Source organism: Mytilus trossulus, chromosome 14 (genome assembly GCF_036588685.1).
Source record: "Mytilus trossulus isolate FHL-02 chromosome 14, PNRI_Mtr1.1.1.hap1, whole genome shotgun sequence".
NCBI lineage: Eukaryota > Metazoa > Mollusca > Bivalvia > Mytilida > Mytilidae > Mytilus > Mytilus trossulus.
The window spans coordinates 7849066-7871928 of record NC_086386.1 but is presented as its reverse complement, the minus strand read 5'-3'; the positions used below and the strand labels follow the sequence as shown (position 1 = coordinate 7871928).

The following is a 22863-nucleotide window of genomic DNA, read 5'->3' as shown; positions in this document are numbered from 1 at the left end:
ATTCAAGCAATAAACAGTACAGAAAAAATACTATCCTTAATATCCAATAACAAGAAGCACAAAACATTGGAGCAATAAACAGTACAGGAAATAGCTATCATTTATATGCAATAAAAAGACACACAGACCATTCAAACAATAATTTGACACATTCACCATTTCCTTTCTCAATTTTAGTATAAACACTTCTTGTGATATTAGACACTGAATATTTAATTGAAATTGAGCTCGAAACATTGAAACCTGCTGCTTTATGCAAGAGAGGTCTAGACAATTTGGGAGCAGGTTGCTCATCAGTTTACATATTAGTACAAACAGTATATATACATGTTCCAACTACTTCATTAATTGGAGAGTAAGCTGGACAGAGTTTTTCACAGACCTTTAGATATCCAAGCTTATAGATTCCAAAAGAGAAAATATAAATAAGAGAAAGTTTATCTCAATGTTCAAAGTAAAATGGTTGGGATGTTGGTGATTTGCACTTAGGTTCTGGTCATTCATCTTTTGGGGAATGCAGGTGTGTTTTCTTCCTTATAAGAAAATAAACTTATTTTAGGTCATGTTGGCCGAAGGGCTAGTATGAGCTTTTTTCCATCACTTGGCGTCTGTCATCCACTGTCTGTCGGCCTTTAACTTTTACAAAAATCTACTCTGAAACTACAAAGCCATACTAAATGAAACTTAGCCACATATTATTGGAATATCTACGTGTTTTGAATGCCTGCTTATCGACATGGCTAGTAATAGAATATAAGAGTAAATTACAATTTTTACTATTTTCCTGAATTCGCTTTAAAATATAAGATTAAAATTGGCAAGGCAAAAAAAAGTTCAGAATTTAGCTTTTTTCTTGGATTATAACTGTCAAATGACTTTTTTTCAGGAGTTAGTGAAATTTATTTAAATGCCAAATTCTACCTTTTTTATACTTTTTTGACCATTTTCTGCATGAAAATCTATAATAGATAGATAGAAATTGACAAAAATAATCACCAAGAAAAGACCCATAGGTATGGGCTCATATGTAGTATAACGTAATCAGCAATCAATATTTCAACTAGATTGCAAAAGACTTCTATTTTTTTTCAAAACGTTTCCATACTGGACTTGTATTACATACGTTCATCTATGCACCTTTAGTTATATCGACACTAATAAAGGTAAAACAAAGTTGGAGCGTTGGACTATGAAATGTTTTACACGAACATTTGTGACTGTTTCAGAGTTACATTTAGTTAAAAATTTGGTGATTTAAAAGTCCGAACTTTGAAAAGACTCGTTCAATTTATCCCAAAGTTTTATAAGTTAAGACTGCATGCTGAACTCGATATGTATAGATTATCGGGTTTTCTACACATTGATATCGTAAAATATCAGCCGCGAGCCACAATGTGAACCTTTTTGGCGAGTGAGCGTAGCGAACGAGCTAAAAAGTTTCATATTGTGTCGAGCGGCTGATATTTTACGATATCTATACGTAGAAAACCCGATTATCTATTTATCGTTTTATTAATGGTCTTGTTTCGTCTCCCTAAGACAGTTTTACTCTTGACGAAAGCAAGCTTGATAACGTCTCCTCTCGCATTATGACGTCGCTGATAACTTCTCCTCTAACATTGTGACGTCGCTGATAATGCCTGGTCTCGTTTTGAAGTTTTGATACGAGAATTACTGAGCGACAGAGCAGAGTGATATAGGCGTAGGGAAGGACGATAAATACGAATATTTGTATCGTTGTGCCGCTGTAGCTGTTTGAGTTATGCCGCTTTGAACAACAAATGTTTGTTAATAAAAAGTATAAGGGCGATAACTATAAAATTTAAAGAAAACTAATTTTGATCAAGATTACTTTTCGGATTATCTTTCTTTGTTAAGTTGTTCTGTTATTGTACCAAGTCAGGAATATGACAGTTCTTGTCTATTCGTGTTATTTGGTTTTGCCATGTGATTATGGACTTTCCGTATTGATTTTCCTCTGAGTTCAGTATTTTTGTGATTTTACTTTTTGAAAAACACTTGAAAAACAAATCTGAAAAATTTCACTAACTAAAATTTTGTGTACCCATATCGGCGTTTTTCAATAAAAACGTATTTTCTTGTCCCAGCCACTTTAAAAAAAATGTGTTTGGTCTTTGAAAGTATTTTTTTGTGCAGTCAGGACATTGAATTAGATTTAACATTTTTAAGCAAAGAAACAGTTTATTTTTAGAGGGATTGATAAGATATTGACTCCTGAATGGTCCAAAACAACCAAAATGGCATGTCCCTAGACCGCTTGTTCAACATTCATACTCTAAAATATCGTACAAAAATGAAGAAATAAATGTTTTTTTTACTTTACACAAGTTCATTAATAATTCAAAAGTATGTTCAGAGCCAAGATATTTTAATAATCAGCTTTCATTATAGGTTTTTTAATTTCAGAATGTGTGTCCCTAACAAAATGTCCACTACGAAACGAAGTCATAAAAATTTGCAAATACACAGTTTTGTAAAATCAATCTAATTTTTGTTTGCAAGAGATATAAACATGAGGGTCTTACAAAAGAAGTGATGCTTTTATAACGGCAATTAAATTGTTGGTAAGAAAAATTGAGCACATCAAATGAACCAGAGTGATACCGTATTTTTGATTATGTCCACTACGAAACGGGTCAAATCTCCTTCAGTATCTGGTTTAAAAATTATGAAAAAAATATCAGTGTACAGCTTGATAAATGCTTTGATGAATACAATCAGTCTTGTTACTATTCACGCGGCAATATAGGGATTGTGGGAAAAAAATAAAACATGCGAATACGTCCCTTACGAAACGGTCCCCTACGAAACAAGAATGGGAGAAAAACGTTTCGTAGTGGACACTACCACTACCATGCAGTCTTTTTTTAATCTTTTTTTCAATTATATTCGTGCAAAACAAATAACAAGGGTTAGTTTCATGTAATTTTTATTATGTTTTTATTAACATACTAGAACACACCCGTGATCTCACGGGTCCGTGACTGAATTTAAGTATATAACTATGCGCAAGCCTTATTTTAGTATTAGTATTGTCATCTGATAAAGTCATGTCGATTATAAGATACACGGCAGTTTTCTCTGCTTTCAAATCTTTCTGTTTGAACCCGTCGAACTTGAACTTATCAATTATTGGTAATATTTATTATTTGGAAAACAATAGGTCCTGGAATGGAGTCAACAGCATTGTCTATATTAGTTATAAATAAAGTTAAATTCTTTGTTTCGCAGTTTTACGTCATGCCCACTAACAAATAGAAAACTGTACCTATACGCCCTATTTTTAGTCCCGATTTTTAGTATTCGTATTGTTATCTTAGAAAGTCTTACTGATTAAAATATTACAATAGGTAACAATTTGACAATTTAGTAGTGTCAACCTTGTGATTATGACCCGTATATATAGCATATTAATCCTGAATACACCGTTTGGTGGTGCGCCTGTCAAATGCGGAACTTACAGATAAGGTAATAGGTAACAGGTGAATATACTATTGGTATCGGTATCGGACTCGACCCGGAACTTCTTAATTATTGGCAATTTTAATTACGTGGAAAACAAAAGGACCTGGAGTGGTGTAATTTTTAATCTACACCTTTGTACTATATTTGTTATATATAAAGTTGAATTCTGTGATTCGTCGTTTTTACGTGATGACGGCTGACAAATTGGACCTCGTAATTTTAGTATTGTAGACACAGGCACTTGTTTCTATCCATTGGAAGAACCACTATCAACGTATAAATATACGTTGATAGTGGTTCTTCCAATGGATAGAAACAAGTGCCTGTGATTGTAGATAATAGGGTTGATGTCAACTACGAAACGGTTTTGTCCACTACGAAACGCATCAAAATGTCCACTACGTAACATGAGTTGAACCTTCATGTGTGAAGTACTGTCTAATCTTTATCGATAAAAATAGTTTTCCAACTCAGAAAAAAATATATTTTTCTAGTATTTATAGTAAACAAACTAGAATGTCTATCGGAAACATTAAAAATTGCAAAAATTATGTGTGTTTAGAAGAAGTTTCGTAGGGTACAAAAGTCCCCTACGAAACAGTACACAAATTATGAAAATAATATCATTTTAAAGAATAATTAAGGAAGTCTGCTGCTCAGTTTCACAATAAATAACTTTCAATGAAACTAGTATATATATTGATAGGGGATTAATTAAAGATTAAAAAAGCCAAAATAAATTAGGGGTCAATGTGCTTGTTTTTTAGATATTAGCCATTGAAATTTTGGCGGGAAAATGTTCTCTCTTGACTTTTCATAGATTTATCATTGACCAGTTAAACTTCTAAAAAACTAACAAAAAATAAATAAAAATTTATAAAACTTTTACAAATGGCTTATAATTATACATGGAAAAGATTTATAAAAAGAAATATGGGGGTTCATGGGAATTTTTTTTTAAGGCATTGAAATGGATAAAAACAGAGGATTTCGAAAATCTGACAAAAACTCCAAAACATGACAAGCAAACATCCTTAAGATTGCACGTTTTGTTTACAAACAGGTCTTTTATAGAGGTATTCAAAATAACTCTTGAAATTAAATTTTAGACAAGTTGATTTTCCATTTTTTTTAGGTCTGAAAATAACGCTTTTATTGAAAAACGCCCATTTATATTGTCTTATCATCATTTATCGAAAGAATTTCCTTAGTCACTTGGTAAACTCTGATTTAAAAAAAAAAGTAATAGATGCGTGTTGAAAAAAAAACGAGGGAAAAAAGTGTAAGACATAAAATCTAAAGCGCTAGTTAAGCGAAGGCAGCGGCAAAAGCGGAAACTGTTTGATTAGAATGTAGGACAAAAAGTCTCTGACAAAAAAGTCACGGACAAAAAATCACGGGAAAAAGTCACAATTCATTTTTTCTGATTATTTTCTTTGAATACAAAACGTTTCTTTCTACAAAAATATTTCTTGTATTTTTCTTGAACTATTGTGTATATACCAAATTTGTAAACGAAATTTATCAAAAAAATATCAAAAATGGTCAACTAATTGTTAAAAAAAAAAAACAAAGGTCAAAGTGACATCGCACTTAAATGGCGTCATGGTGCCAAAAAAAAAATCTTTCTTTTACATGATTAAAATTAAATAAATCTTCATTTTTTAAGTTTAATGACACATTTCCTAAATTTTAATATGAATATTATATGTATTAAAAAGTAAATATTTCAAGACATTTCTCTTATATATTCGAACATTTGTCAACAGATTATTTGTGACTTTTGTCCTACCAAATTTGTGACTTTATGTCGTGTGACTTTCTGTCCGTTTACCTTTGATTAAAGCTGTAAGAAGATCTCATATTTTTAATTCAGATGCATATAGTTCTGAAGTTACTGTCATGTGTGTTATATTGAGTATGTCTTTTTCCCGACCTTCTCTTTATTATTCAGCGTTATTTTCCCAAATTCTGTTATCTTCTTTGAAAATTCGGCTAGATTTAATTTAGAGAACTTGATTTTTCAAAAGCATTCACAAAAGAAAGTGCACTTTGATAAGAACTGCCAAATCAGGACACTAAATTAGGTATGCAGTCTATAGGCGTGAGCTTATGCATTACCTTGACTGAGATGAGTAAGCAAAATATATTCCTTTGTTTTGAAAGATTTTCAAGTATGTCATGTGATCAATTGTCTTGAATTAATACAGTATGTTACTTCTTTACCATTCAAAGAGCAAACCACGGTGAAAATAACTTAAAGCAGTGCTACATGTATGGCGATTTGTATCTTTTTGTACAAAGGCATGGATGATAAGTGCTAAATCACAAACAGCCTTTACGAAAAAGTAAATACTTACTCTCACATTAGATTAGCAATATTATATATGGTACCAGAGGAACAAACACAATACTGAATCATAGGAGTAACATAATGTAGACTTGAAGACATACAGATATATTGGTTAATAGTTGTGGTACTTTAATTTTCTGAAGAATTTGATATAATCTTATTCCGTGTAAAAAGCATATTTGTGTGTTGGGGAAAAAAGGTTTTATTTCTATTATCAGTTTCTATTTTCTATTATATGTTTTTTGGTTGCTGTCTCTCTGACATCATCGGCTTCCACAAACATATCTGTGACATAAACCCAACATATCTGTGACATAAACCCAACATATCTGTGACATATACCCAACATATCTGTGACATATATCCAACATATCTGTGACATATACCCAACATATCTGTGACATAAACCCAACATATCTGTGACATAAACCCAACATATCTGTGACATAAACCCAACATATCTGTGACATATACCTAACATATCTGTGACATATACCCAACATATCTGTGACATAAACCCAACATATCTGTGACATATACCCAACATATCTGTGACATATACCTAACATATCTGTGACATATACCTAACATATCTGTGACATATACCCAACATATCTGTGACATATACCCAGCATATCTGTGACATATACCTAACATATCTGTGACATATATCCAACATATCTGTGACATATATCCAACATATCTGTGACATATACCCAACATATCTGTGACATATACCCAACATATCTGTGACATAAACCCAACATATCTGTGACATATACCTAACATATCTGTGACATAAACCCAACATATCTGTGACATATACCCAACATATCTGTGACATATACCTAACATATCTGTGACATATACCCAACATATCTGTGACAAATACCCAACATATCTGTGACATATACCTAACATATCTGTGACATATACCCAACATATCTGTGACATAAACCCAACATATCTGTGACATATACCCAACATATCTGTGACATATACCTAACATATCTGTGACATATACCCAACATATCTGTGACATAAACCCAACATATCTGTGACATATACCCAACATATCTGTGACATATACCCAACATATCTGTGACATAAACCCAACATATCTGTGACATATACCCAACATATATGTGACATATACCGAACATATCTGTGACATATACCGAACATATCTGTGACATATACCCAACATATCTGTGACATATACCCAACATATCTGTGACATATACCCAACATATCTGTGACATATACCTAACATATCTGTGATATATATCCAACATATCTGTGACATATATTCAACATATCTGTGACATATATCCAACATATCTGTGACATATACCCAACATATCTGTGACATATACCTAACATATCTGTGACATATACCCAACATATCTGTGACATAAACCCAACATATCTGTGACATATACCCAACATATCTGTGACATATATCCAACATATCTGTGACATATATCCAACATATCTGTGACATATACCTAACATATCTGTGACATATATCCAACATATCTGTGACATATATCCAACATATCTGTGACATATACCCAACATATCTGTGACATATATCCAACATATCTGTGACATATACCCAACATATCTGTGACATAAACCCAACATATCTGTGACATATACCCAACATATCTGTGACATATACCCAACATATCTGTGACATAAACCCAACATATCTGTGACATATACCCAACATATCTGTGACATATACCCAACATATCTGTGACATATATCCAACATATCTGTGACATATATCCAACATATCTGTGACATATACCCAACATATCTGTGACATAAACCCAACATATCTGTGACATATATACCTAACATATCTGTGACATATACCCAACATATCTGTGACATAAACACAACATATCTGTGACATATACCCAACATATCTGTGACATATACCCAACATATCTGTGACATATACCCAACATATCTGTGACATATACCCAACATATCTGTGACATAAACCCAACATATATGTGACATAAACCCAACATATCTGTGACATAAACCCAACATATCTGTGACATAAACCCAACATATCTGTGACATAAACCCAACATATCTGTGACACATACCCAACATATCTGTGACATATACCCAACATATCTGTGACATATACCTAACATATCTGTGACATATATCCAACATATCTGTGACATATACCCAACATATCTGTGACATAAACCCAACATATCTGTGACATATACCTAACATATCTGTGACATATACCCAACATATCTGTGACATATACCCAACATATCTGTGACATATATCCAACATATCTGTGACATATACCCAACATATCTGTGACATTTACCCAACATATCTGTGACATATACCTAACATATCTGTGACATATACCCAACATATCTGTGACATATATCCAACATATCTGTGACATATATCCAACATATCTGTGACATATATCCAACATATCTGTGACATATACCCAAAATATCTGTGACATATATCCAACATATCTGTGACATATACCCAACATATCTGTGACATACTAACCACTTTTCCCTCGGACATATATCCCTCATCATTCAACGACATATACCTAACATATCTATGCGACATTTACCCCACATATCTTTTGCATATACCCCACATCTGTCAATGACATATTCCCAACTTCTCTCTGTGACAAAACCTCAAATCTTTGTGACATATACCAACATATCCTATGGTTTATACCCAACATATCTCTATGACATATACCCCAAAATCTCCGTGACAAATACCTACATATCTCAATAACGTATACCCCAAATATCTATGACATATATATACCTACATATCTCTATGACATATACCCCACAATTCTGTGACATATACCCACATATCTCTATATATAGCCCACATCTTTCTTTGACATATAACCAACTTCTCTCTGTGACAAAACCTTAAATATCAGTTACATTTAACCAACATCTCTCTATGACATATAACCCACACACCTATGACAAAACCTCAAATCTCTGGGACAGATACCCCACATATACACCACATCTTTCTAAGGCATATACCAAACTTCTCTCTGACAAAACCTCAAATATCTGTGACATATAACCCACATATCTTTGACAAAACCTAAAATCTCTGTGGCATAAACTCCACATCTCTATGTGATATATACCCACAATGTCTCTATGACAAAACCCCACATATCTGTGTTAAACTTTACATCTCTCCGTGACATATACCCAACTTCTCTCTTTGGCGTAAACTCCACAACTCTATGTGACATATAACCCACATCTCCATTTGACATATACCTCACATCTATGTGTGACATATTACCAACCCATCTCTACGACATATACACAAAATCTCTCTGTGACATATACCCTATATCTGCTTGTGACATATACCCAAAATATATCCATAACATATACTCGCCAAAGCTCTCTATAACATATATCATACATCTCTCTGTTACATATATACCACACATATCCCTTTGACATATATCCCATATCTCGGTATGACATATACTCCAGATCTGCTTGTGACATAAACCCAACATCTATGTGTTACATATATACTCCACATATTGTAATGGCATTCACAGTACATTTCCCTGTGACATATAACTTTGGCTGCTACTTTTCTTGTTTGAATTGTTTTACATTTGTCATTTGGGGCCTTATATAGCTGACTCACAATGCGGTATGGGTTTTGCTCATTGTTAAAGACTGTATGTATAGTTATTTATTTCTGCTTCTTCTGGTCTCCTGTAGAAGGTTGTCTCATTGGCAAGAAATGCTTTATGTGTATAAAGCTAGCTTTTGTAACTTCTAGTTTATATAGCTTTATATGACTAGTACATGCTTCTTACATTCAATGCAGTCAGCTAAATTTGTGTTTTGCCTTCTTTCAGAACTGCAAAGCATGTAATAAATATAACAACTGGCAACTAATAAATCTATGCTAAGGTTTTCATATATTTATTTTTCTTAATCTTATGACTATTTGACTATACAAAATATTTGTGATTCAAAAATGTTCAAATAATCTTAACAAACAGATTCAACAAAAACGTCCATTTTAATGGACAACATCACAACAGTGTTACCATGACAACCCCCCTGGCACTCAGGTGCTAGATTATAATTTACTGTACACACAGGACAAAACACAAACAATTAATTGAGATCATTAAATCTGGATTTCAATGTTACATAGCAAGTTTATTTAATGGAAACTTTTGTTTTAGTATACGTGTAGCACACACCTCAGAACAATGTTTTGGTATACTAAATGAAAACAGACAAGGTATATTTAGACATGACATCACATTGTGCACTTCAGCTTAAAGCTCATTACTTCTAAAAATTTTAATCTAAGATTTCTGGATTTTGTAAAAACAGAAAAGTTGGTTTATTAATAAAAACATTTTGTAAATAATTTTAAAAAGATCAGTTGCCAAAACATGTTAGATATTCTTTTTTCCAAAAGACAAAAATACAAATGTCAAAAAAATGAATGCCAAATAATTCAATCGTAAACGAAAGCAACCATTGTCTTAATTCAAATTTTTTAATGACTGGAAATACAAAACAAATATAAGGAGCTTATTTGTCATTAAATGGTGAAGAAATATATGTATAGCTGCTGAATGAATACAGCAGTTAGTTTTATGTTTCGTTTAAAATGATAGAATATTAGGAAGCACAAAAACAGCCAATCAAATGGCTTATGATGATCAATGAAAGATGGAACTTTTGCAAAAATCACTTTTTGATAAATTGTAAACCAAAGAAATCAAACCAAAAAAGTTTAATTCTGAGACTTCCATAAAACTTATCCAACATGTCAGAACTTTCTATTTATGAAAACAAATACCTCTATGTAATGTTATCTTTGAAGTTTTATATAAAAAATAGAGGACTATGGGAATCATCATGTGACCTTGGTATACAAATATTGGCAGTGGCGAAATATTTATGCACTATTCAATTCTTTGGCAAGACATGGAATTAATTTCCTTCAATATTCTCTCATACACACATGCTGTATAAAAATATTTTGTTCACTTACAAAAATCTCTTTCTCTCTCTCTCTCTCAGAACATTCATTCATTCATTCATTCATTCTATGCTATACTACTGTATCTCCTCGATCTCGAAAAAATAATTCATCAATTTCCGTACAAAGTTCATCAGGGTTCACCGTGTAACTTCCCGACGTTGTCGTAGCTCGGTCATCCTCATCCCGAGGAGAAACACAACTGTCACTTAATGTATCTTCGTAAGAATGAGTCAAATTGTTATTTCTGTTGGCTCTTTGAAGATCTCCATGAAACAGATCCCCCGATGGCACTCGTGGAATGTCTATGTATTGTTGATGAGGATGAATATTCTCAGAATGAAGTCGCTGGATTTTTGCACCTTCATAGTTATTATGATAATGAGGGTCTCTAACGTTATGAAACATTTGATTTTTTCCCTGTGGATTGCGTGGAAATGTAGACATGCCACCATTTTGTGGATGTCCAAATGTGGATAATATAGGTTTTGTAGCACTGAAGTCTTTAGATATAGCACTATCTGTTGTAGATTGTTGTCTTGGAGATACAGAACCAGGGCGACAACCTGTAAAGAACAAATAAAAACTGGTTGAATATTATGTTAAATTCTGCATAAATAGTATATCTTTTGACAATAAATCAATTAAATGTACCATCTCTTTTTTTAATAAGACTAAAGGAGAATGGACATAAAATTTCAACAACAAATATATTTTTTCTTTTTCTTTTTCTCTCATACTGGTACCACATCTTCTTATATCTATGAATATCTTCAAGTTCTGACTGATTGTTAACCAGTGTATACGAAATTCCTTACCAAGTGAGAGTTTTAGCCAGCTATAAAACAAGGTTTCATCCACCATTTTCTTAAGAAAATGCCTGTACCATGCAAGTCAGAAATATGATAGTTTTTTATTCGTCTTATTGTTTAATGTAGTCAATAGTTCAGTAGTGTCAGGTTTAAAGGACTTCCCATTTTCTTTTTCTTTTAAAGGTGAATCAAATTCTGTTGTCACCATCTAATATCTTGTAAGAACAGGATTTTGTTTCTTCTTTTTGAAAAGTATTTTGTGATGTTAGTGCTATCTAGTTAGCATATCTGTTACATATAGCAGTGACAATTTTCAAATCAAAGAATCTTGAGTTATTTCTCCCTGTTAATACTAACCTGATTCTTGTTGATGATTTCTAACATCTTCATCACTGCCACCATTGCCACTGTCTGTAGTGGACACGGCAGACATGTCACTGTCTTCAGACTTAGCCACTGGGGACAACTGTCTTTGTTGCTGGAATAGAATTAAAATAATAATTATCATTGGGTTATATTATCTATGAATTCATGATACCTTGGAAAGCATGGTATTGTAGGAGACAAAGCTTACAGATTGGTCAGATCTATCAAAAATCTTAAATGAACAAATATCATAAGCATATACTGTCAATTCATTTCTTTTATTGGCTCAGATTTTTGAGGATTTAGGAACATTCATGTTTATTTTTATTCATGAATTTGTGGATCTAACAAGTTCTGTAATACAAGCCTGTTGAAAACAAAATGTTTTTTTTGTTTATTAAACACTTCAATCTGTAGTTTAAAACTTATAAACAAATCCACAAAAATTAGTAGCCACTTCTAATAATTAAAGTGCAGTAAAAAAAGAATGTTTTAAACCGTATGAATATGTCTTTATTCTAGTACATATTGTATATATGTGAATAAAATATAATTTAAAAATTGTCCTCAACATAACTTCAGGGTAAATATATTACCATTTTAGTTCATTATGACTTCATAGACTTTATTATATTTTTTACTATTTTGGTTTCACCACCTTTAAGCTAAAGGCATATCAATATTATAATATATTTTGAGATATGCATCTTCCTTTGTCACCTCTGTCTACCTTGGCCTTTAAAGTACATTATTATTGTCTTTGATACAAAATAATATTTATCTTTCATTAAACCATTATTTAAATAAGACATCAAAATCGTTTCTAATTTACACCTTTTCTGTCAAAATCTACTTTTTTATTTTTAATCTACCATTTTAATCTGAATAAACTAATGACATTGCATAATAATTTAAATATCAAATAGACAACCTGAAGCTATTAGTACTGTTTTTTTTTCTAGTTCAGATATAGCCAAAAGGAAGAAAATTTCCAAACGACTTGTTTATCTTTCTATGAAACCAAGATTTTCTATTTTGCTTTGTTCTCGGACCACCATCATTTATCAAAAAGTTTCGTAACAATCATTCCCCATTATGAGGTACGAATTACATAAACACCTTAAGTGAGGGAAGTATAATTATAAATTCGTAATCGAAAAACGTGGTCATCAAAAAGTGATTGGGACACGGTTTGTACTATAGGAACAGCCTGTGGGTTATTAAAGTATTGGTAATCATGAATGATAGTGGTAATTTATAGAATGGATACAGAAGGAGGATGATTAAATATTGAGTATGCTGAAACTTGTGGTTAATTCAATCTATCATAGCTTATCAAGGCCATTATTATAATATTGGATCTGATGTCACACACATGGGAGACAACTCTAATTATTTAAAAATAAAGATTAAAAGATATGGTATGATTGTCCATGAGATAATTATCCACCAGAGACTAAATGATGAAGATGAGGACCTTTTCCCCAAAAAATTTTATTATTAAAGATAAATATTAAAATTACTGAAAAATTAAAGGCATTTATTCAATAAAATGCATGTCTCTACTTTATCAAGTGGAAAGATTTTTTTTTAAATGTTTGTCACAAAATAATCAACCATCTTAAAGGATCTCATATCATAAATTATTTCAGAGTTGTTAATAAAGATATAATGTGATGTTTTTTTTATATATCTATTTTCATTTAGGTTTGGTTCAATAGAACGTACAGCACTTCAAACAATATAAAAAGAAACATTTATAAATGTTAATACCTGTTGTGACTGTTTCCATTTTTCTCTGCCATTTTGTTGTGTTTGTAGATATTGCTGTTGTACCCTTAGAGAAGTCATCCTATGTAACTGTTGCTGACCACTATCGGTCAGACTGTCGTCACGGCCATGGTTAGGTACATGTCCATTTTGCTGTAATTCAAGAGACATGAATATTAAAATAGTTATTTTTCTTATAAAATTGCCTAGTGATTAATTATTTTATGCATCTACATTAGTAGTCTGTAGTAAAATTATATATAATTTAAAAACAAATTGTATAGAAATCAAACTAGCATTTATATGCCTACAAACAGGTATACAGTGGATTCACTTAAATTCGTTGATACCAATTTTCATTGATTGTGAAAAACTTGCCTTTACAAGGACATATGATTTTGTAGTTTTGCCTTGTTTACACACAACCTAATAGAAAATTTGTAATTTGTTGAACGTTCACCTGTATCCACTAAAACCACGGAAATTGGTATCCAACCAATTACAATGAATCCACAGTAAATTCACTCATTTTTATTATCAAGCAATATTTTTCAAAGATTGGAAGATTGTTCAAATAATTTTGTATCTGAATCAAAAGGAAATTAAAGGGTCAACAAAAGATGGGAATTTCTTGTCAACCATAGACTTGCTACAATTCACTAACGTCAGAGGAAGTTCCAATAGGAAACCTCTCATAATCTACCAAGCAGCAAAAATAGCTGTTTGATAATGGTCTTAATGGAAATTGTTTGAGCTTTTGTCCAATCCATAATTTATGAGGTTTTATTATTTTCTTATTACTATATTATCATTACCAAATTATCAAATAAACACAAAACTGAAAAGTAGGTCTTATCTACTCTTATAACCAATCTTCATTGAGATCTATGAACGTTAATATCTTAATATCCTATAATTACTTCTGGGCAAACACTTACTTTACAAACAAGGGGGATTACTTTTGTTTGCAGATCTTTGCTATTATTCTCTTTTGCTTGTAAGTCAATATTTAGGGTTGTTATTAACATAAAGATGGGAGATAGAATCCGGAGCAACTGGAGTTCCGTTGTGACTAAGGTCTGTCGTGTGAAGTGGTTTATACATAAATATTAGGTTTAACGGTGAATACATCCCATCAGCCTGCCTTCACTGTCACCAGCTCTAGTTTACTCAGACAACTAAATTGACAAATATTTTACATAAAAGTGGGTTGACATCAATGTTTTAAGGACTATTACAACTTTCCCATAGTTTAATGAAACTTTGACATCAAAAAGTGAATGTACTTAGATAGGTATATTTATAATAGGGTATCAACAGGTGAATAGCTATTTGAAGGTAGCCATGCATGGACTATAATACAAATATGCCCCCCCACCCCCAATTAAAAAAGATCTATACATTTTGATTATCTACTGGGAAGAGGAAACATTTATCATCAAAGGATTTAAAAAAATAAAATACAAACAGTTTTATATTTTTTTTTCTTTTTTGATGAATGGCTAGCTTTTTTTCTAATTATAGGGGAGAAAATCATTACATTTATTAAAAGAAACTATTTGTTACCAAATCCTAAAATCCTACATCATTCTTATGAGTTTTTGAAGCCTCTGATATAACTAGTCTGCAGCACACTGCAACAATCTTCTACATTAGACTTTTATAAAACGTACCTGAGTATTTAATGAGCTGTTTGATTTAAAGGTGACCATTCCAGACCCTGAAGACAATGTGGATGGAAATGTCATAGATAATGTATTCTCCTGTTCTTCATCTATAGAGAAACTAACTTCCTTTTTATGTGGGAGTTCGTATACATCCATACGGTCCTGTGAACCTTTGGACGAGGATGATCGACTACTGCTGCCTCTCTTTAGATCTACGATTCTCATATGTTCAGCGGATTTGGCACTATAAATATGTTTACGAGAATCCATTTTACGAATAACACAAATTGTGATAATAATCAAAATGGACAAGAGTGCAGTTATACACCCTATAATGATAGCAATGATAATGTTCTGTCCAGCTCCGGCATCGGTTAAACTAGCAACTGTTGTAACATTGACAAATTTGACGTGAATCCACAAAAGTTCATGTGTAACTTGCTGATGTGGACTTCCCTGATCCTCGGCAGAGACAGTCAGTTCATACGGTTTGATTTCATAAATGTGTAACTTCCTGGATAAAAATATCTCCCCAGAGTAGTCATCTAAGTAAAATAAATTATCTTCATTCCCAGAAATAAATTTGTAAGTTACTGTTCCATTTTTACCAGCATCGCTATCTTCAGCTAATAGTGTTGTCACTAACGTATCAGGATTAGCCAAATACTGTATATTAACAGATTTATTCGTAGAGTTAGGGAATATAAACACAGGAGCATTATCATTAATATCAAGAACATTTACGGTAACAGTGGTAACATTACTGTTCTGCTTCAAGTTACCCAAGTCTTTGGCAATTACTTCAAATGTGTACTGATCCTTGGCTTCACGATCTAACTTTTCAGTAGCAGCTATCCTGCCATCTAGTGAAACTGAAAATGGGACGTAATTTATATCTTCTTTTATATGGAATGTGACCACACCATTGTCCATTTCATCAGTATCATTAGCTTCAACACGACCAACCTGTACTTGTTGGTTTTCGGTTATTTCAAAAGTATAGCGTTGCTTTGAGAATTGTGGGTAGTTGTCATTTTCATCTTCCACAGTAACATCCACTACCACAGATGAGGTAAGGGAACTGCTCACACCATTATCAACAGCATAGACAAAGAATGAGTAAAAACCTTTTTTCTCGCGGTCCAAAGATCGCTTACTTTTTATAATACCAGTATTTGATTCAATTTGGAAATCATTCTGCACATCCTCACCTAGTTGATATCGGACCTGAGCATTATTGCCCTGGTCAATATCTGTAGCGCTTACTTTAGTGATATATGTAAATGGTGGTTTGTTTTCTGTGATTCTTGACTTGTATTCTGTATCGGTAAATACTGGTTCGTTATCATTCTCATCTTCTATCTGTATTACAAAACTTTTGGTGGCATTACGTTTTGGATTTCCTCCATCTAAACAAAACACAGTTATTACATGTTCATAACGATCTTCACGGTCTAATAAACCATGCACTGATATCTTGAATTCATTTTCAGCGAAAGTTTCTAAACGAAAAAAAATGCTATTTATAGAACATGTAGCTATTCTGTTAACACCTTGATCTGCATCTTCAACATGTACAAATGCAACCACTGTACCGTTGGCACTATTTTCTGGTATTAATGCATAATCAGTTCCGTCAACAAATGTCACACCAATAATTGGGTCATTGTTATTAATGTCTAGAACAGAAATAGTGATGACAGCTTGACTACTGAGTACTTTAGTTGTACCGCTATCGGATGCCTCAACGATGATTCGATAAGGTGCTTCCGGTATAACTGTTAAAGAGGTCTTTACAAATATTTCCCCTTTATTTCCAGAGGGGGTTGTTACTGTGTTGATATCAAACAGGGAGAACACGGTTGAATCAGTTTGGTAGGAGCTGAATTTGTAATGAACCTCACCATTGGTTCCGATGTCTCTGTCAGTGGCGGACAATGTCAGGAATACTTGATTTACTGTTATATTTTCATTAATAATAACATCATACTGCTCCTTAGTAAATGTAGGCTTTTCATCATTTACGTCTGTAACGGTTATATTGAGCATGAGCATTCCAGTTTTTACGGGGTTTCCTCCATCTTTAGCTTTGATATATAATTGATAGTAATCCCTGGTTTCACGGTCCAACGTAGTCAACACTCTTAAAATAACCTCAGAAGTCCCGTCAAGTTTAGGATGAATATCAAGTGCAAATATACTCAGAGCTGGAACAATCTCATAACTTTGAACAGAGTTATTGACCCCCATATCAGGGTCAGTGGCTCCAACCAATGTAATGGTAGTATTAACGGGAAGATTTTCTGCAATACTCCTTGCCATAGACGTAACAGGAAAGGATGGGGAATTGTCATTAACGTCCAAAATATCAACAGATATAACTATAGTTTTGACAACAGATCCACTCATGGCGGTCACTCGAAGATGTTGTTTACATGACATTTGATTTGGACAAAGCGTTTCACGGTCTAGTTTACGAACGGTACTCAATATTCCGGAGTTTTCATCAATCTCAAAGTTGTCGTAAGTTGTTATGAATCTGAATGTAAATGTATCGGACAAGTTAGATTTCTGACCAACATTCCCAACAATGACTTGTGGATCTAATTCCTCCTTCACAGAAAACTGTAATACTATCGGTGACTGACTGGATACAACACTAATTAATAATGTTACAATTATAAACACCTCCATATTTATCTGGTTTCTCTGGCTCTCAAACCATAGCTTGGAAAATCTTCTTTAAAGTTGTGGCATTTGTTACATCTCCTGAAAAAATAAATAAGTTCATTTAATGATGTATTCTATTCAAATTCTGAACTGAAAGAGTAAATATATTGAAATAACAAACACTCCCCCCCCCCAAAAAAAACCTCCATAATTTTAAAGATAATTAAACATGAAGTGAGAGAAATAAACATACAAAGCAATGAAATAAAACTTTGAACACATGCTCAACATCTTATTTTTTCTATCAACTTCTGATTTGCTTCAAACTTCAAAAAGTAAACTTCCTATCCATTTGAAAAGGAATTAGTTCTAAAGTCAAAACACTATTATCCTGTCTTTATGGTCAAAACAGTACTAAGAATGGATTATCCTGGAGAAGTAGAATTGTCCTGTGGCGGTAATCCCAACATTTAGCCCTTCCTATCGAATCTAGGCTATATACCAGCAGTTCTTGTTAATACAAATACATTTTAATCTTCTAGATCATTTTGAAAAAAGAAATCGGTAAAAATTATAATAAATTGTATAATCTGTGTCAATCGTGTGTTTATTGATATAACAGGAAAAGATTTAATCATTAAAGGTGTAGGGATAAGCTGATAAGTCATTAGAAAAAAATAAACCACAACTAGTAAATCATGATTATAATGCCAATATCTAATAAATAAATTAAAAATCAATATTTAAGTTTTTAAATTTAGAAATATTACAATCAAAAGGAAATTGAGTTGCCAAACTCAACATTTATGCTGATTCAATAAAACAGTTGCATGATATACAATATCAACTACTTGAACAAATATAATTTAAAGTTTAATACAAAAATGATTCATTGAATTTTTTATTTTTTATTTTTTAGAAATTTGAAACAAACAGTCACTATAAAAAAAACCTTAAAATTATTGTTTCTTTTTCATTATTCTGTTTATTGAAATTTTTGAATAATTGAAAACGACCATACATTTGAACAATTACTTACAACTTGTGAGATTATGAAACCATTGACTTTCCAAGACCACAAATTATGTAAACACCACTTAATGATGACCTTTAACTAATGGCCAGTTTATTTTTCACAGAAAGTTTTGTATTTTTTTCAGCTTTTTACAAAAATATCTTGTTAACCATCCAATAAATGTATATGTATGAAACTGTAAAACCTACTGTGTAATGACTGGACATCAGAGGTATCACACAGTCCTGGTCTCTACAGAGGGTCTAATTAATTTGTTTGCAATTCATTAGTCCATGAAAGGGAGACTTTAGTTTACAGTGAACAAGGTGTCGCTGTCCTGCTGTGATCTGATTAGAGGCAATTTTGTTTATTTAACAATATAGTCTTAATTGTAGCACAATTAAAAGTTTAAAATAATTCTAGGATAAAATAGATGTCAAATTTAATTTTGTACTAATTTTCTATATATGTATTTATATATTTCTGAGGCACATTACTGTCAAATTTCATAGTAAATGTATGTTAATTGACACTAAATGTTTTATTTTTGCCACAATAATGTTTTGTTTTTTTAACAATTAATTTTTGTTTGATCCTGGAAACATTAGGAAACTGCAAGTTATATTTAATCCCTGGCAAACTGGGAATACTAAGAGATAACCCAGAATTAACACTTTAGGAGATTTACAAAGATTATATTTAATGTTTAAGTTTGGTCAGAAACAAAATCAAGTAAATTGCTGGACCAACGCCACATCGTTTCTACGGTGGAGTTTTACAACATATCTCCATTAAATGTGAGTTAATCAGGAAATAATGATGATTATTTCACCGTGGCCGATACATCACAACTTTGTCATAGTAACCATGACATACAGCCATTACAATGGTTTGATTAAACATGTGAATTACTGGCAAATGGTCGGAGGGGTTACATTGACATATTAATCCAGTCTGATGGAGGTGTTCCATTGTCAATGGTCAATTATATTATCTTAAAGACTAAGCTTAGAAGCCAATTATTCTTAAACAACATACAAAACTATAATTTCATCTCAAGAATTTCATTCATTCTTATATTTCTTCTATTTTCAGTCATTTATTTGTTTTTCAACACCATTTTTTCAAAAGTTAAATTTTCTGCTCTTAGTATTTTCCCCCTTCATTCTAACATTTTAAAACTTTCATTTTTTTCCTTTTCAGTTCTGATATTGCAATTTTCCAACATCTTTATTTCAATCTTTAAATTACCATTCTAATTTTAATATATTAAAGGTTCTATAGGGGACAGAAGACATATAATGGCTACACCAAAGACCAGTATATTCCCTTCCATGTCAAAACTACAAGATTTTAACCCTTTACAATACTTCTCAGTACTGCCATAACAGTGTATCAATACTTTACCATGCATTACTTTAAGATGGTAAATTTAAAAGTCCATTTTTCTCACAACTTGAACAATACTACATTATGACTGCGAAAAAATTGTTATAAAACTTTGGTATTTAAATGTTCGAAGAAGTTAACAAGCCACCAGCATGGGATAAATAAAATTACTGTAATTTTCACTTGCTGACGTCCCCTTTAACTAGATGAACTAAGTGTAGACTTGAGGGTGATCATTAAAGTCACCCAATAATAATAGAAATAAAGCTTAAAATAACTTGTTCTTTATTAGTAAGAAGTGCAATAAGGAGTCATGTGATTTCAGCTAATCATCCGCTAAATATCTTAATAACAAGTTGTCATTATAATGGCTAGATAATTTCTCATGGTAATAAATTACATATAAATATGGAAACAAAAACATATTCATCAACAAATTTCAGTTTTGACATGACAAAACAAAATAAAGCTTAATTATTTAAACATTAAATTTCTATAATGTTGAAAATCTTACAAAAAGTCTAGTTTCCCGTAAAAATTTAAAGATTTTTTTTATTATTCATGACAGGTTCTTATTAGTAATAAGGAATTCCCCAATTATTTCAAATATTTACATAAAATCAAAATGCATAAATTCATAAAAAATATATTTTACATTTCCTTGTCAATCTAATTTAAATTCAATACCATATTTTTTTCTCCCTATTAAGCATCATTGTTATTTTACCAGTATCAATTATTAATCGATTATACTGATTGACAACTGTCAGTTAACAGATGGCCTTGACATACAGACCACAAAATATAAAACATCATTTCAAAACATTGATTCAACTATTACTGAAGAATGATTTCATAACAAAGGGGGGATAATTCACTAATATCATCTTATCTTTTTATTAATATTCTGTATAAAAAAATTCTTTAGTCATAATGCAGCGTAAAACAAATAAAAAATCCTAATCATATCAAATATTATTGTATAGCAATATAATATTTCCCACAGAAAGCAACCAAAAGTTAGCGTGCAATAAATTCTAATATTGCACTAGTGCAATAAATCTTTAAAATTCATGACATCATCAACAACAAAATCTTAGTTAAAACCTTTTTTTACTTTAAAATATTATATTGCTATACAATAAAAGGGTTATTGCGTGAATATTATGGAATATTGTCCTGAGTAGAATTTTGCCCGAGCTTGCGACAGTACCATTTGCCTATTGGACCCGAAGATGACTTAAAAGATTTTTTCGTAGGTAAAATTAGTATATATTGGACCACAACTTTAACTGGTAAGAAATTGTGTTGAGGGCTATGAGCAATCAGCTTTAATTGACTAAGACCTCTATTTCATAAAATTACCATTTCTCAGAGAAGGTAAGACTGCAAAAAAGTGACAATATAAAAGAGTATATATATATCTTTTAGGTGACTAATAAAAGTCAAGTTTTCTGACAGAGTTTAGCCTGAGAAAGGATTAAAGACTATAAAGTACAAATAATGATATAAATTGTTTAAGCATGACCCGATCAATGAGGATCAACGAGGATCAATGAGATTTAAGTCCCATCATATGGTTATTATATGACATATAGTAGTCAATCACCATTTATCATATACTTTGTTGAAATAATCCACAATTTTATATCAACTTCATTTTACAATATTTATTTTAGATCATTATAACCTAGGCGATATCATGTCTTGAGCTGTAGGTGTCATAATTATGTCAAATTCTACCAATTTATCTCCAACATTTTCTTTTTGTTGTGAGCATGAATTATTGACAGGACCATGTAAATGATACAGGCCAAAATTGATAAATTGAAAAACTCCAGCATAGAATATTAGTCACATTTCACAGAAACAAAGAAAGTTCAAATTCTTACTCTACCTTTAATCTTCTTCAAAATATTTCATTATTTGATGTAAATCCAATTTTTCACCAATTTTGTTATTTGTTTTTAAATCTCCTCAAGTTTAATATCGGTATTATCAGTATTTTATTAGTGGTCAGTTTGATACTGGACCATGATACATGTATCACCTGTAGTTTTCACCTGAAAGGTGTGAATATTTAACGTTATCTACGATCTAATCAACATAACTCAATTAATTTTATTCCTTTGTCAATATTAAATAATCTTATGTCAATTGTAGAAAACATCAAATAAAAAAAATTTACATATTTAATCTGGAAGAACCTGATTCTTTGTAAAAATAAAATGTACATCTTTGTTTCTCTCA

General features: G+C 31.7%; 1 protein-coding gene across 7 annotated transcripts in view; it reads right to left on the bottom strand.

Moving 5' to 3' along the window:
- Positions 1-9827: 9827 nt before the first annotated feature.
- The window catches only part of LOC134697275 (protocadherin-11 X-linked-like), a 39610-nt gene continuing 26574 nt past the window's right edge, over positions 9828-22863 (bottom strand). For 5 of the 7 annotated variants that reach the window (XM_063559442.1, XM_063559441.1, XM_063559445.1 and 2 more), the window contains 4 exons: positions 15546-18308; positions 13876-14025; positions 12094-12214; positions 9828-11490 (listed from right to left, as the gene is read on the bottom strand). In XM_063559442.1, the coding sequence (XP_063415512.1) occupies positions 10997-11490; positions 12094-12214; positions 13876-14025; positions 15546-18233 (3453 nt within the window). In that variant the 5' untranslated portion in view covers positions 18234-18308 and the 3' untranslated portion in view covers positions 9828-10996. Of the gene's footprint in view, positions 11491-12093; positions 12215-13875; positions 14026-15545; positions 18309-18462; positions 18584-22510; positions 22655-22863 lie in introns of those variants that run through there. The other 2 variants (XM_063559447.1, XM_063559446.1) reach the window with 2 other exon arrangements.